The sequence below is a fragment of the Triturus cristatus genome, chromosome 3_1, assembly GCF_964204655.1.
Source record: "Triturus cristatus chromosome 3_1, aTriCri1.1, whole genome shotgun sequence".
NCBI lineage: Eukaryota > Metazoa > Chordata > Amphibia > Caudata > Salamandridae > Triturus > Triturus cristatus.
This window is the reverse complement of record NC_140583.1, coordinates 769,517,387-769,533,421: the sequence shown is the minus strand read 5'-3', so window position 1 is coordinate 769,533,421 and position 16,035 is coordinate 769,517,387. Positions and strand designations below refer to the sequence as shown.

The 16,035-nt window shown below is 43.1% G+C and overlaps 1 protein-coding gene across 1 annotated transcript in view; it reads right to left on the bottom strand.

Moving 5' to 3' along the window:
• Window positions 1-16,035, bottom strand: part of TSPAN32 (tetraspanin 32) — a 537,989-nt gene that overhangs the window by 464,161 nt on the left and 57,793 nt on the right. Inside the window, exon 3 of the mRNA XM_085644943.1 lies at window positions 4,603-4,700. Within this exon, the coding sequence (XP_085501069.1) occupies window positions 4,603-4,700 (98 nt within the window). The remainder of the gene's footprint in view (window positions 1-4,602; window positions 4,701-16,035) is intronic.

Sequence of the window (16,035 nt, the reverse complement as noted above, 5' to 3'; positions counted from 1 at the left end):
TTCACTCATACATATATGGTACGCGAATTCCCCGACCTAACATGAGCTTTTTTGTGAAATTTTTAAATGCTCAACCTTTATATGTAACAGCTCATATCTAATCTATCATTGAGCCCCTTCGGTAATAGCGAATTCAATCGTTTAACTGAATAGATCTCACGCTGAAGCAATCTTTTATTATTGCCAATCCCTGGTTTAGGGATTATCGTCTCAATAATTTGAAAACTCAGTTGAGACATATGAATGTCTCTCTTTTTGCCAATGTGTGGCTATGCTGGATGTTAGGTTTTTTGTCCTTATTGTGCTTTTGTGTTCCCTGAGTCTTATTTTGCTCTTTCTCTAAGTTTTTCCTACATACACCTTGTCACACGGGCATTTAATGGAGTATATCACGGGTGTTACAATCAGACGTATGTCTCAATTTTATGATTTCCTCTGTGTTTGGATGGGTTAAAAATCCTCCGGTCATAACGTTGTTACAATGTGTGCAATTCAGACATTTCTTAGTGCCTACAGGTTCCTCTGTATCTTGCTTCTTCTCTGATGTTGCCAGCAGTTCTCTTAGATTCTTGCCTCTTGTAAAGGCATGAAGTAGTCTGTCCTTGAATAGGTTATTAAAATCTGGTTCACTTTGCAACAGTTCCCACCTGGTGTTGATAAATGTTTTGATGGCCTTTGAACTGATGGAATATTTAGAGACAAAGACCAGAGCTTCGTCTTTAAGTTTGATCTTCTTAGTAAACAAATCCATCCTCCTCATTTGGTTAACTCATTTTATGCATTCCATTAGCGAGTCTTCTGGATATCCTCTTTCAATTAATTTTTGTTTGTATTCTGTGATGCTCTGTTCACTCGTGGTCTGGTCTGAGAAAATGTAGCAATTCCAACAGAAACACCTTCTCTGCTTTGATGTCGAAAGATTGCAGCAATGCCCATTCAACTGCTTCCATCCCTTCAGCATGAGGAATGGAAGTATAGAGTGCCGTGACGTCTATGGTGCATAATAACCAGGGGGCATATCTACAAGGCGGCGATAGAAAATTATTGCCGCTTTTGCGGCCGTTTTCGGATGAAAAGCGGCGATAATTTTGTCACCTAATCAGTAAGGTCACGCTATTGCGTGAAACCTTGCATTAGCGCACGCATTCTTAACGCCCAGCTTTGCATCTCTAATGAGATGCAAAGTGGGCGTTCCTGACCTGACATGACTGGAGAAATGTCGCTAAGCGACATTTCTCCTTTCATCAAGCCCCACGCTATGACGCATAGCAGCAGGAAAAGTAGTGATAATAGGGGTTATCGCTACTTTCCTTACGCCTGCTTCAGGACTGACTTAGCCATGATAGCCTATGGAAGGTGGATATCATGGCTAAGTATGTGAGGCCCTATCATCAAGCTAACGCCAAACTTCGTGAGATTATCGTTGGGTTTCCAGTGATAATCTCACGTTTGGCAGTTAGCGCTTGGATTTTTATCGCTTTTGAGCGTGCTATTAGCAACGCTATCTCAGCGATAAAAATCCACGCTAGCCAGCGATAATTATCCTAGCGCTAAGTGTGCTTAGCGATAATTATCGCCGGTTGTTGCTGATATGCCCCCAAGTCTTTTGCATCAATGCCTCCACTGTCTGAAGTTTCTGCAAAAAAATCTGTGGTGTCCCTGATATAGGCGCGCCACGATTGGACAAACAGCTCAGTCATGCAAGGCCACATGATAGCCCGTAAAGCAGGGAAACTTAAGAAGAGGGAGAAAGACCTGAGGGATTTAAAGAATCAACTGACCTGTGAGAAGGCAGGCTACATAGCCACCCCCACACACTGAGCGGGCTCGGCATCTGGAGGTCCTCCACCACTAAGGAAGCGAGAGCTCTCTTTCGAAGCCACCAGGCTCGTATATATGAAGTAGGAAATAAGGCTGGAAAACTCGTGGCCTGGCTAGCTAGAGGGGACAGCAAAGGTGGGTTCACAAGTTGTGTGGGCTGAATGGGACTCTGCTGTCTACAGTGGAGAGCATAGCCCAGGTATTTGCAGTCCACTTGAATATCAATCTACAGACCTCAAAAATCTACTCACCTAACTGAGTAAAATTTTATCAGGTCGAGATATTTTTAGCACCTAATAGTCCCATCTGAGTAAACTTAGGCTGGAAAGGAATAGGTGTTCTGTTCATTCAGAAAGTGAATGAGCAATAAAGATGCCATTAAATCTTGTTTTTATCTTTACACATTTGCTGTCTGAAAGAGGCTAAATGTCAGTTTGTCTTTTAACTAATTGCTGCTTGGAAAATTAGGTTTATTTTTTTTTCTCTTACTGGAGTTAGAGGTTTTTGTCAAGTGAGCTGTCTGAAGATATCAGTTATCTTTCTCTAACACATAGCATTTAAATAAATTGACTGTAAATTAATATCACAAATATTTCAAAATATATCAGGAATTACAAAAGCAAATTTGTTTGTAATTAAGAAGTGTGATGCAAACAAAGAGTTAAAAATGAGCAAAACAAACCAGAAAACTTCACTTGGTGGGTGCAAATAGGTCGAGTAGATTATTTAAGTTATTGGACCTGCAGACCTAGTAACATTTTTATGATTTTTCGAGGGCTGATCTACTAATCGCAGGCGGCGCGGGATGACAATGCCCTGGCCAACTTTGTACATGATTTACCAGTTCCCCAACTGGGAGACGAGGTCAGGCATACATTAGTGGCGGAGATCATGGAAATTGAGATCTCCAAGGCCATAACCCAAATGCACAGCCGGAAGGTGCTGGGCCCAAAGGGTTCCTGGTTGAATATTATAAAAGTGTGAAATCCAATATCACTGGGACTCTTAAGGCAGCAATGGCAGTGGCCAAGGAAAGTGGAATTGTGCCCAGAGACTAGAAGCAAGTCACAATAGTGCTCATTCCTAAGGAAGGGAAACAAAGGGAGGACTGTGCCTCTTATATGCTGATCTCCCTGCTGAATGGTGAAACCAAGATCTTGGCCAAAATATTAGCTAACTGGCTGACAGGGGTGGTGGACTTGCTAATTGCGGCTGACCACTCTGGTTTTATGCCAAACAGAGTGACTTGGCACAACCTGAGGAGACTCTTCGGTTGCCTGGTGTGCCCAAAACTGTGTGAAGGAGCCAGCCATGCTCCTAACTCTAGATGCTGCAAAGGCCTTTGATTACGTGGAATGGGCATACATATGGGAGGTCCTGAGCTAAATGGGCTTCAGCCCATCCTTCATGGCATGGATAAGGCTACTATGTAGGGAGCCGTTGGCACGGGTCCGGGTCATTGTTGTGACTTTGTATGAATTCCGACAAGGCAGGGGCACCCGGCAGGGCTGTCCTTTGTCCCCCTTGCTCTGCGGTAGCAATCAAGCTGAAGATATGCCCTACTAAGGGGACGCAAACATATGCACCTGTTTTGCAATGTAGCACCAGCAGATACTAAGTGGGACATAATCCGCAATTGGGGAACAACAGCATTTGAGGCCTAGAAGACAAACTTAGATTGGTGTATGCAACAAGAAAATCTGGTCTATCTGTCACAAGGCTCCCCCCAGAAACATGAGACAGTCTGGGGCACATGGAGACCCTCATAGAAGAAGAAGTAGAATAAAAGTTGGATGGCTGGGTCCGTGGTTGGCACAGAGGGGAGGGTTTTCTGTATGGGCTACCTGGGCTCCAGTTGAGTGGAGGGTATGGGTGGAGAGATACCTCAAGGTGGGCAGGACGAGGCAGGAACTCACTGCTGCAGGCAGCGCCACAAAGTGTTTTTGATGTTTGGACTTCTTTTCATAATGTGGACCTGGGGAAGGGCTGGGGGAACGGGGTTTAAGGGGACTGCAGTCTTGTGTTTAATGTTTATTTGTTGACTTTGAAACTAATAAAAAGATTTTTTTAAAGTGCCATGTACCCCAGATGTATCACGTGCAGTTTGCACCACCTACCATCCCTGCTGCAGCAGTCAAATACCAGGACCAGCGCCACCTACGAACCATTACACTTCTAAAAATATCACAATTTAAGCTATGCAAGGTGACCCAAAGCAATAATAATAGTTTGGTCATGCTGGTATTATTTTTTTAATGTAATTGTATATTGTTAAACACTCTGCTCGTGTGCTTTTTTTAAATTAGACGTGCAGTCAAATGGTGGACTGTCTAAAATATGTGCTGGTATTAAATAAATGGCAGTCCAGCACTGGCAATCACCGTCACAAATTAAGCACTGCATCAATCATTCCTTGTATTCCTATCTATCTAGTGGTCCTTCTACCCTACCTAGCGATTGGTCGATCAACAAGAACCTCCCATTTTTGTATTCTCTAAAAAGAATTTCAACCCCTAGTTCACTAAGCTTTCATGTAAGCAGTCACTGTTTCCCCTCATCTATCACATTCATGTCTTCTCTTAAAGCAAGCTTCCAGCACAACACCTCTTCTTTACATCAGCAATTTGTTCCCGAGTAAATATTTGCACCAGTGCTTTATCTCCTCTGTTCTGAAACACATCCATCCATAATGAATGCTCAGTCTACCTTTTGCTTTCAATCTAGACATGAGAACAAATACATTTCTGTGATCAGTTACCTATAGAGTCCAAAGACACATACCGTCATCATTAGGCCCTGGGATTCTTTCACCACGGCAAATGTACTCAAGACTCCAGAGAGCACCAGGACAATGCTCAGGCACATCCCACTGGGGAGAACTGTCAAGGAAAGGACAACAAAGAAATAAGTGAGTGTGCATCAGCATTGATTACACCTAGGCCAGGGAGTAGAACTGGAAACATTCAATAAGTAATGATCTTTTCCCCAGTCTTACTTACCACATAATACCTCATATGATATTGAACATGAATATATGCCACTATACTGAATCGGAGCCCTGATATTCTCATTCTAACCAAGAATTGTACAAACCTCTCTTCTTAGCTCCGTATAGATATTTTTGGCCCCCACCCAACTACTTTGTCATCAAACAAGATCACTCCTCCACTGTAGCAATATATTTTCCTCTTATGAACTCCTCAAAGTAGAACTTTTCATTACCAACTGAGACAAGTTGAGACTCATCACTCTATAGTGCTCAAGGGAACAAAACTACTTTCTTAAATGAGCTCATCAAACCCTAACCTTTAACCTCCTTCCAACATTTGACTTCACCACATGGGAAGATTTCAACGTCACACAGAATAAACCCTCAAGTGGATCACACCTGAATTGGTGTCCTTTCTCTCTTTCATTGGCATCCTCTAACATTACTGTAAATCTACCCATGGCAAATGCTCTACCTCATTGTTGCCAAACAGGATCGGATCTAAATCTTGGGCTCCATCAAGTTAGACTGGAGGACTGTTTCTGATCCCTTGCTTACCCACCATACCACCACCAATAGGACCTAATCCAAGGAGGGGTATGCAAAGATTAGTGATTAACAGATCCTGGATGGAGACAATCTGGGTTCTTTAAACCAATCACATCTGAAGACACTCATTTTCTATTTGAAAACTACGGTTCCCCTATCAAAGTTGCTGTTGACGTCCTCACTCCTCTTTCCATGAGAACTGTAAACAAGACCAAAGAATCTAATTGGTTCTTACATAGCATCAATCTGAACATCCTCTGTTAGAAGGATGTGGGGTTTCACTAAAATTCCCCTTTTGCTGATCCAACTCACACTCAAAAAAACAAGTTCCAAGTCCAGCATGCAAAAGCAGCATGTCTGATTTCTCTAAAAAAACACGAGAGAAACTGGCAATTATTGAACCTCAAACTAAAATCTTTTCCAATTCTTGTACCGATGCACCCAGATACAATAAACTGGCCTTTCTTTCTCGGATACTGAAAATTCTTGACTCCATCTTTGAGCCCACCCCTGCCTCTTAATGTCTCCTAAAGGGTTTGATCTTAGCACCCATCCTGCTCAGTCTGTATTGTGATCCAGTCGGGTAATGTCTTAAAGGCTGTGTAATGTTCTTGCATTAATTATATAATGATGACACAAAAGTATAGTTGGAATTTGACTCTTATGAATCCACATCACAGATTAAATACTTCTACATATCAAACATAAATCAATGGAACAATAGCACCTAAAATGGAGTGTACTATTGATCATCGAAACTAATATTATTAATATACAAGAATATTGTGGACAAAATATCGAAGACCAACATATTGAAAGGTAAGTAGTGCAAATATATATATATATATATATATATATATATATATATATATATATATATATATATATATATATATATATATATTATCTACTGGCGGTCGCCAGTAGATAGTTATAGTTAGGACCGTGTTTCCATAGGAAATCCGCAACATTCTATTTGGAATAACTTTGGCGCCGGTTGACGGATCCTCACAAAATTTTCAAAATAGGTGGGGCGCTCCGCTCCGCTCCTACCCTGAAAGTCTCGGGGGGATTCGTCAAGCAGGGGCTGAGAAAAAAGGGGGGTCCCAAAACGCGTTTTCCCATGCATTTTTCCATAGGGACCTTTAGTCCAAGGTACAGCCCGAACGGCTGAACAGAATTACTTGAAATTTGGCAGAGAGGTAGTCCTCAGGTCAGGGAAGTGCCTTTTGCAGGTCTGGTGTCAATCTGTTCAGTAGTTCCTGAGAAAATCAAAAGTAAAACCATATATATATGTGGGCGGAGCCTAACCACACATCTCATCCTGAGATCTGATTGGCTGTCAGCACTTCATCCAAGAAGTGTTGGCAGCCCTCTTGGGACCAATATACATGATAGCTCCTCATTAAAAAGCATTGCAGTTAATAGAAGGTTTTAAGACTTTAGTTACATTATAAATCATTTGTTGATGGTACCATACTCATTTTAGGAATTGTGGTATGTTCTAAGGTGATTTCACCATGTGAAAAAGCCTTCTACTGGGATATCATGATTGAGAGAAAAATATTTTCTCATGCTTTTCCCACAGAGGTTTGGAAGGTGATCTATAAGCTAAACTGAGAGCTTATTTTCTGTAAATTCACATTATCTTTCTCAGTCATGTGAGAATGAAGTCTGACATTCTCAGTAAAAGATATACATCCAACAAGGGCAGAGAATGTCAGTTGAGTCCTCTGTGTTCTACTGCAGCTTCCCAGAGTGTTCCAAAGAACAACTAGAGCGCTAACAGTCCTACTTATGATAAACATATGGCACACCTGAAGCCATCTTGCTTGGATTAAAGTGGTAACTCTTAAAACATTTAATTTAAAAAGGAACAAAATGAGGGGGTTCATTTTTCCATAAAAAGTATGATTAGTGCTGCAGAAAGAAAAATTAGGGCACATTTTGAGTGACTTCTCAAATCCTCTTCTATTTCATTAAAAAAATTCTGACATGCAGACTGAAACATGCACTTTCAATACCAGCAGCAGTTTTCCCTGGTGAGCAGTAGCTTTACTACAGTGATCTAATGAGCAAAAAGAGTGCTAACATTCTGAATTTATGGCAAATGTGTGACACATCTGAATGCCTTCTTGATGGAATCAAAGTAAAAAACTGAAAGTATTTCCTACTGAGGTGACTGCAGTAAATGAGGAAATTAGGAAACTTCATAACAAATAAGTCTCCCAAGATGGCCACCAGAGACAAAAGAGCCCAAATGTAGCCCAAATATCACCCAGATGTAGCCCAAGTATAGCCCAATGACAGAATGTCCCAGAGTGTTCTTAAAAACAACTAGAGCGCTTACTGTCTTCATTATGACAAAAGTAGGCACACCTGAAGCCATCTTGATTGGAATAAACTAGTAACACTTAAAACATTTAATTTAAAAAGGAACACAATGAGGGGGTTCATTTTGCCATAGAAATTATGATTAATGCTGAAGAAAGAAAATGAGGGCACATTTTGAGTGACTTCTCAAATCCTCTTCTATTTCATTAAAAAATTCTGACATGCAGACTGAAACATGCACTTTTAATACCAGGAGCAGACTTCCATGGTGAACAGTAGTTTTACTACAGTGATCTAATGAGCAACTAGAGTGCTAACATTCAGAATTTATGGCAAATGTGTGACATATCTGAATACCTTCATGATGGAGTCAAAGTAAAAAACTGAAAGCATTTCCCACTGAGGAGACTGCAGTACATGAGGAAATTAGGAAACTTCATAACAAATAAATCTCCCAAGATGGCCACCGGAGACAAAAGAGCCCAAATGTAGCCCAAAATCACCCAGATGTAGCCCAAATATAGCCCAATGACAGAAGTGTGCAAAACACTTATTATTTTGTGTTTTTGCAGTGTTATATAGTGCAGACTTGTCAGGTATTGGAGTGCTTTACATGAGCATTGGTTACATCACACAAGAACAAATTCATTTTGGTTGTAGACATGGGGAGATTAAGTGATTTGACCAGAATCACAGAATGTCGAGCTGAAGCAGAAACTCCAACCTGGTTCCCCAGTTGCAAAGTCTGCAGTTCTGGAAGTAACACCACATCCTCTCCCCTAAGTGCAACATTTAATCAAGTGGTCAACTGGATAAAAAAACATAAAGATAACAAATAATTTAAAAGTGCTTTGTCGCTATTTGAAAACTCAGAAAATATGTCCTTATTTTAGTCTTTTAGAGCACTAACCATAATTTTGATGCCAATAAGACCCTCTCATATATGTAATTTCTAAAGGAAATGCTCTAGGTATTACAGTACATCAAGATGACGTCAGGCATTCCACACTTTTGTAATAAATATAGAATGTTAGCAATTTAGTTGTTTCTTAGGATACTGTTGAGAGGCAGAGGCCAGGGGCACGGACTCTGAAAATTGAAGGCAGGTAGGAGGGTGCAACGGCAACAATTTAACCACACTGAGCAGGCAGGAAGGGCCGTGGCAGCACAACAGACTATGGAGGGCAGTGGAAAGGGGGGCAGGGGCAACAAACCAACAATACAGGACTTGCAAGAGAGGATGTGGCAATGTAATAGACCATTGTGGGCAGAAGGAAGAGGCAATGGTAGTACAACCATACATGCCAACAGACCCGATTCAGCCAGGAAACGTCCAATGTTTTTAAGCTCAAATGGGCTTTATTTGATCTGTCTCCTGTCTACAATCTCCTCTTTTTCAATGCAACTCAAAGGCGAAAATCAATACCCCAGTTTTTTTTCAAAATCTCCCTCTTACCAAGTTCAAAATGTTCGCAAGTATGGTACATTGGATCATGGAAGGAAATGGGGTAGGGACATGGACTTGGATAACAGAGGACAGGAGGGACATGGAGAGGTGCACCAAACTGACCCTGCAGGGCAGACATCAGGGTTTGCAGCAGCACAATACACCACACAGGGCATGCGGGACGGGAGTGCAGCACAACAATCCATAGAAAGCAAGAGGGAGGGGACAGGACCATGCACATGGACAACAGAGAACAGAGGGGCAAGAGGCAATGGTAGCTAGCTGACCATAATGGACAGACAGGAGAGAAAGCTGCAGCATAACAGACCATAAAGGGCAGGAGGAACGGATCAGGGGCATTACAATGGAACCGACAAGCCAGGAGGGAGGCAGTAGGGGTCTGCACATGTAAACAGAGGGCTGGGGGCAAGGGGGCAGGGCAGGAGCAGCAAGATAGCCATGGAGGTCAGGCAGGATGGGCACTAGAAGCAAGACACACCATGAAGAGCAACACTGAGACTGTCATGGCATACACACAGACCATGGAGGGGTGGGAGGGGGTCAGGGGCAGCTAACTGACCACACAGGGAAGGTGGGAGGGGCCATGGCAGCACAGAAGACCATGCATGGCAAGTGGGAGGGTTAGTGGCAGCACAATGGCTATGATGGGCAAGAAGGAGGGTGCAGGGGCATGCACAAAGGACGATGGAGGTTAGAAGGGAGGGTCAGGACCTGTGCACAGCCAAGAAAGTTCAGGGGAAGGGGCCTCACAACAAACCACACGGGGCAGGCAGGAGGAGCAGTTGCAGCACAACAGACCAGGGAGGGCAGAAGGGTGTCGCAGTACAATGGACCATGTAGGACAGGAGGAAGAGGATAGGGGCATGGCATGTGGACAGGCAGGGTGGAGGTGGCAGGGACAGGTTACAGTCATCTGACAATGCTAGGCAGGTGGGAGGGGAGTGGCAGCTCAACAGAACACTCAGAGTAGATAGGAGTGGCAGGTCCATGGAACATGGTGGGCACGTTAGATGGGGCAATATAACCCGTGCGAAGACAAGTGTGGCATGACATATTCACGGGGTGGTGTTACAGTGCACATGGGCTAGAGAGTGTCATAGCATATTCACTAGCTAGTGGAATACAACACAGAGGTGTGTGGCACTCAGCAGGCAATGGTGGGTGTAACACAGCATTGGGCTCTGCCAGGAGTGTGCTGTGACTCTCAAGTGATGTTCGTCCCCTTTCCAGAGAGTAAAATAAAAAGTATTACACATCCGGCAGTGGATGTGTGTTTTATTAACCGTGAGGGGGGTTTCTTGCATAGTTTTGGTCGAATTTTTGTCGAATCCCCTTTGAATGGCTTGGTGTGCATGTGTATTAAATGTGCCCGTCAATAGCTACCCATGTTTTTATAAATAAACGACAAGGGTGTCTACCGGGATTAGGCACGGTAGGGCATCAGACATGTCAGAGCTTCACTAGTGGTGTAAATACATTCCACGTGGATTCATTGTATGCATAGTCGCCTTTTAATGAATATCACGCAAATCGTCATGGTGATAGGTACGTACGGTTTGTCCAGCATGTCCTAGGTGTGTCTATAAATATATATTTTTTAAAAATAATAAAAAACAGTGGCCGGCCCTGGGGATTGGGGTCAAAAAAATATAATTAGGAGACAGGCCCTGGGGGATGGGGTCATCAGGGCCAATAAATTAGAATGAGAAGGGGAACCACACAGCCCCCCTTCTTAAAAAATTAAAATAAATAAAAGACTGGCATCGTGCCGGAGGCCATGCCCCCTCCTTGCAGCACTCTGCAAACACGCCCCCTGGCGAATTGTAAGTTGGGGAATTAATTCCTCTTCAATACTGAGGGTCCCTGAGGGCCAACTAGCCCAACAGGCATCTCCAGTATGCGCCAGGGAGCTGCGCTGCAGACAGGTGTTCTGAGGCCAAGCCCCTTTTTACACCTCTATGCAACGCAGCTCTGTGGCGCTTACTGGAGGTACCTAGTGGTCTAGTTTGACCCTAGGGACCCTTAGGATTCAAGGGGACTTACTGGCACATGCATCAACAAAGACTTTTGCGATTCCTTAATTACGATTTTCAAGGAATCGCAATTAAGGAATTGCAAAAGCCTATGCATGTAGGAATCGCTATAAAAATAGCGATTCCTACAAATTCCTTAATTGCGACTCGCAAATTGCGAGTCGCAATTAAGGAAGGCCGTCCCATTCATTCCTATGGGCTTCCAGGCCCATTGGAATGAATTGGAGATTGCATGAGCAATTTGCGACTACCAGTAGGTACTCGCAAATTGCTCATGCAATTTCAAGGGTGCAAGGGTCTCAAAATGACACCCTATTGCACCCCTGAAATTGATCTGTGCACATATGTTGCACACACACATGCTCTAAGGGCATGTGTGTGCGCAACATGAAACTTTGAAAAATGCACAAAAGTGCATTTTTCAAAGTTTTTGCAAATTACCATGAAGTTCAACTTCATGGTAATTTGCTCCCCCTATTAGCGAAATCGCAAATTTTTTCACTTTCATGCATTGCATTTAAGGAATCTCAATTTGGGATTCCTTAAATGCAATCGCAATTTAAGGAATCGCAATTTAGGGATTCCTTAAATTGCGATTTTTGCATTTGGGATGATGCATCCCAAATGCAAAAATACCGGTCGCAAAGGGGCAGATTCTGAGAATCTGCCTGTTTGCGACCGGTTTTTACATTGATGCATGTGCCTGTTAATCTCTCAACTTAGAACAGCCACAGGGCGCGTTTACACAGTGGTGAAGGGAGGGGACGGGGCCTGTGGTGACGTGTGCAAACACGCACTATGGCACGTTTTAAATTGGGGATATAATTTCCCTTCAATACTGAGGGCCCCTGGGGGCTAACTAGCCCACCAAGTGCTTCCAGTAAGCGCCACTAAGCTGCATTGCAGAGAGGTGGTCCAGGCCGTGCCACTTTTTACACCTCTCTGCAACGCAGCTCTGTGGCACTTACTGGAGGTACCTAGTGGGCTAGTTGGACCCTAGGGACCCTCAGGATTCAAATGAGCTTAATCTCTCAACTAAAAATGGACACAGGGCGTGTTTACACAGTGGTGAAGGGAGGTCATTTGAGATGTCATCAGTGATGTCATGAGTGATGTCACTGACCATGTCATGAGTGATGTAATATGTGACGTCATCAGCAGTGCATTGCGGGCGCGCGAGTTATAGTTAGCTGAACTAACTATAACGGGGGAATTTCAATGGTTTTGTACAAGTGAAAAGTCCAGCTAACTATAACACCCCTGAAACCTATGGTTTTTTCTGTGAATTTCTTAGGTTTTTTAAATTCTAATTCCTAACTATAACGTGCCTGAAACCTATGGTTTTTTCTGTGAATATATATATATATATATATATTTCATGAACCCTGACAGTTTTTCCACCTCTCTGTATCTTTTAACCAGACTCAGAAGCACATGTGTCGTTATGGAGTTGTTTATACAAAACTTTTTGACAATATAATATATGTTTCTAGGGGAACTAAATTACGTTGTCTTTTTTCAATTTATACATAGAGAGAAAAAAATATTTTTATGGTCTGTTGCATCACATTATTGTATTTATGTATATTTGTTTGTTTATGCTTCAATTTATGGAAACTTAAGGATAATTGTTGTTTTTGTCTAGCTCGCAGGTTTGATGGATTAGAAAGCAGTTATGAAATGGATGGAGTTCTGTTCATTGTTATTGAAGATCAGCCAGTTTTCGTCCGACACCTTTTATATACATTTATTCAACTAAATAAAGTAGTTCTGTATCTTAACGAATTACACAATGTCTGCCCACTTGGGTATAATATCTTAGTACAACTCATGCTATGATAAATTAGTGTCATGAGGTGAACAATAAAGTTTTCTTTTGTTTAAATTGAATGGATGAAAAAGAAAATAATGAAATGAATAATGAATTTCAGAACTAATCTGTTTTTGGTATGCTTTTCCTTTGAAAACCAATTTTGTGAAAAACTTTAAAAACAGCAACAATTACGTTTGCCATTTTTTAGAAAATGTTTTATGAATATTTGTTATTCTTTAATGACTATTTGAGTGGTGGTAACTCTTTCAGTCTGTTTTCTATTATCATTTGTCACATGATCGTGTGTTTATTTAAGCATATCGACCAATGATATCTGCACTCGTGATCAAGGGGTTGTCCCCGAAACGCGTTGTCCCCGAAACGCGTTGGGTTTCATTTCAAAGCGTGAATAAATTACCGCTTCTGCAACATTTTGGTTTTCGGCTGTTGTTTGAAAGGAATCAGCAATAGTTTTGTATATATATATATATATATATATTACCTACTGGCGGTCGCCAGTAGGTAGTTATAGTTAGGACCACGTTTCCATAGGAAATCCACAACATTCTATTTTGAATAACTTTGGCGCCGGTCGACGAATCCTCGCGAATTTTTCAAAATAGGTGGGGCGCTACGCTCCGCTCCTACCCTGAAAGTCTCGGGGGGATTCGTCAAGCGGGGGCTGAGATAAAAGGGGGGTCCCAAAACGCGTTTTTCCCATGCATTTTTCCATAGGACCTTTAGACAGGGCTACAGCCCGAACGGCTGAACAGAATTACTTGAAATTTGGCAGAGAGGTAGTCCTCAGGTCAAGGAAGTGCCTTCTGCAGGTTTGGTGTAAATCTGTTCAGTAGATTCTGAGAAAATAGCCTTTAAATCAATATATATATCTGAGCCAGCTGTAATGATCAATGGCTCTGTTCCGCAGGAGCGCCAGGAATCCTGAAGAGAAGTCCTCAGTCGTCCCCCACGCCCCTTCCGCTCTATCAAACACTAGAGCCAGGAGGGACGCTAGGGAAAACAGGGAAACAAAACAAGGGTAGGCAGGGAAAAAAGGTAGATTGTGTGGTGCACAACGTCTGGGTAACAGGCAGACCTTCACAGCTGTAAAACAAAGACACTTCGTTAATGCGCATTAATTTCCCTCTTTACAGTCTAACCTTGTGTGAATGAAAATACACCTACCACGCTATGTTAACTTTGGGAATTTCTCAGCATGTATCTTATTGTAGATGTCAGGACCCCTATGTGAATACACAAAGATTACCACCAACGTTCAATCTATTCCTAGACCATATCTTGAACTGTAATAGTGGCGCTTACCCCTATCTTCTAATGAGTGTGAGTAGGCGGGATTCTAGTCTCCTTGTTTGTCCACTGATAATCTGAGGTGAATATGACAACGAAGAGCTGCAGGGAATGTGAGTGGAAAAGAATGTAAGGGATATGCTTGAACAACCCTCTCCCAATAAACCCCGGCAATGACTAATGGTTACCGTGTGTATTGATGAAGTACCACTGTAACCTACGATAAACCCCAAAGGTCCACGCCAGTTTCTCCTGCCTAATGGGGGTAATGAAATATGAACGGAACTAAAGAGTTACAAGAAAACAATATCCCTCTGACCAAAGTTGTCAGAGAGGCTCCTTAACCGCAGGATTCGTATAAAATAAGCACCAGTAGTCCACAACAGAGAGCTCAACAGAGAGCTGAACAGAGAATAGCCCCGTGAGTAGCACCACGCTACTAACGCCGAGGCCTTACTTGACACAGGAGGCTTCTGGACCGTAGACGACTTCAGCAGGGCAAATAGACCAGCGCGTGACTACCGTTGCTGTCCCTAAAGACTACGGGGAGATCCAACCACTGCCGCACAAGGAACAGCACGAAGCTCGTACTGTCCGCTACAATAACGACCTCTGAACCGGAAACAGGAAACACTCCCAGACAGGAAGTCAGGCAATACCACGAAGAGACGGAAAACGGGCTAACAGCTAGAACGCTAAGCAGTGTTAGAAGCCTTCCATGCTCCTTAAATACCTCCCGCATCTCTAGGCATGACCGCGGGGCATGACAGCACACTCCCCCTAAGACACTCTCCACTGGGTTTGGGTTTGTCAGGGTACCGACGATGGAACTGCCGTACCAACCGGGGGGCATGTACATCACGAGCGTACTCCCATGTGCGCTCCTCCACCCCATACCCTTTCCAATGCAACAGATATTGGAGAGAACGACCCCGAGTGCGTGAGTCTACAATATCCTCAACTTCATATTCCTCAGTGTCGGAAACAAGGACAGGAGCGGGTGTTCTAGGGAGACTCATGCCAGGCTCAACGGGTTTTATCAATGACACATGGAAAACCGGATGAATCCGAAACGAAGCAGGTAATTCGAGCTTCACCGCCACTGGATTGACCACCTTAAGGACAGTGTAAGGGCCTATGTATCTGGGAGTAAACTTGCGAGGACCTTTGAGTGTAATGTTTTTTGTGGAAAGCCACACTTTATCCCCTGGAGCATAGATTGGTTCCAACCTCCTGTGCAAATCAGCCCCCTCCTTATATCGTGTTTTGGCCATGTCTAGCTCCTCCAATGTCTTACTGTGTAGGGTTTGTAGCTTCAGTACTAGGTCAGTGACAGCAGGAGTAGGGCTGTCAATCGAGACCCCCACAGGCAACAACTTCGGATGGAAACCGTGGGAACAAAAAAAAGGTGTCATAGTGGTGGATGTATGTGGACTGTTATTATACGATATTTCTGCCAACCATACCCACTCGTCCCAGTCAGCCAAGGAGTGTAAAGCCTGATTTCTTACGTATTGCTCAAAACACTGATTGACCCTCTCGGTCTGGCCATCTGACTGCGGATGATGGCTAGAAGATAGTCGCACATCAATCTGCAGCAGAGCACATAAGTATTTCCAAAACCGAGATACAAATTGAGCCCCCCTATCTGAGATCAGAACCGAGGGCAAGCCATGGAGGCGAACAATGTGTTGTAAGAAAATAGAGGCCAATTCTGAGG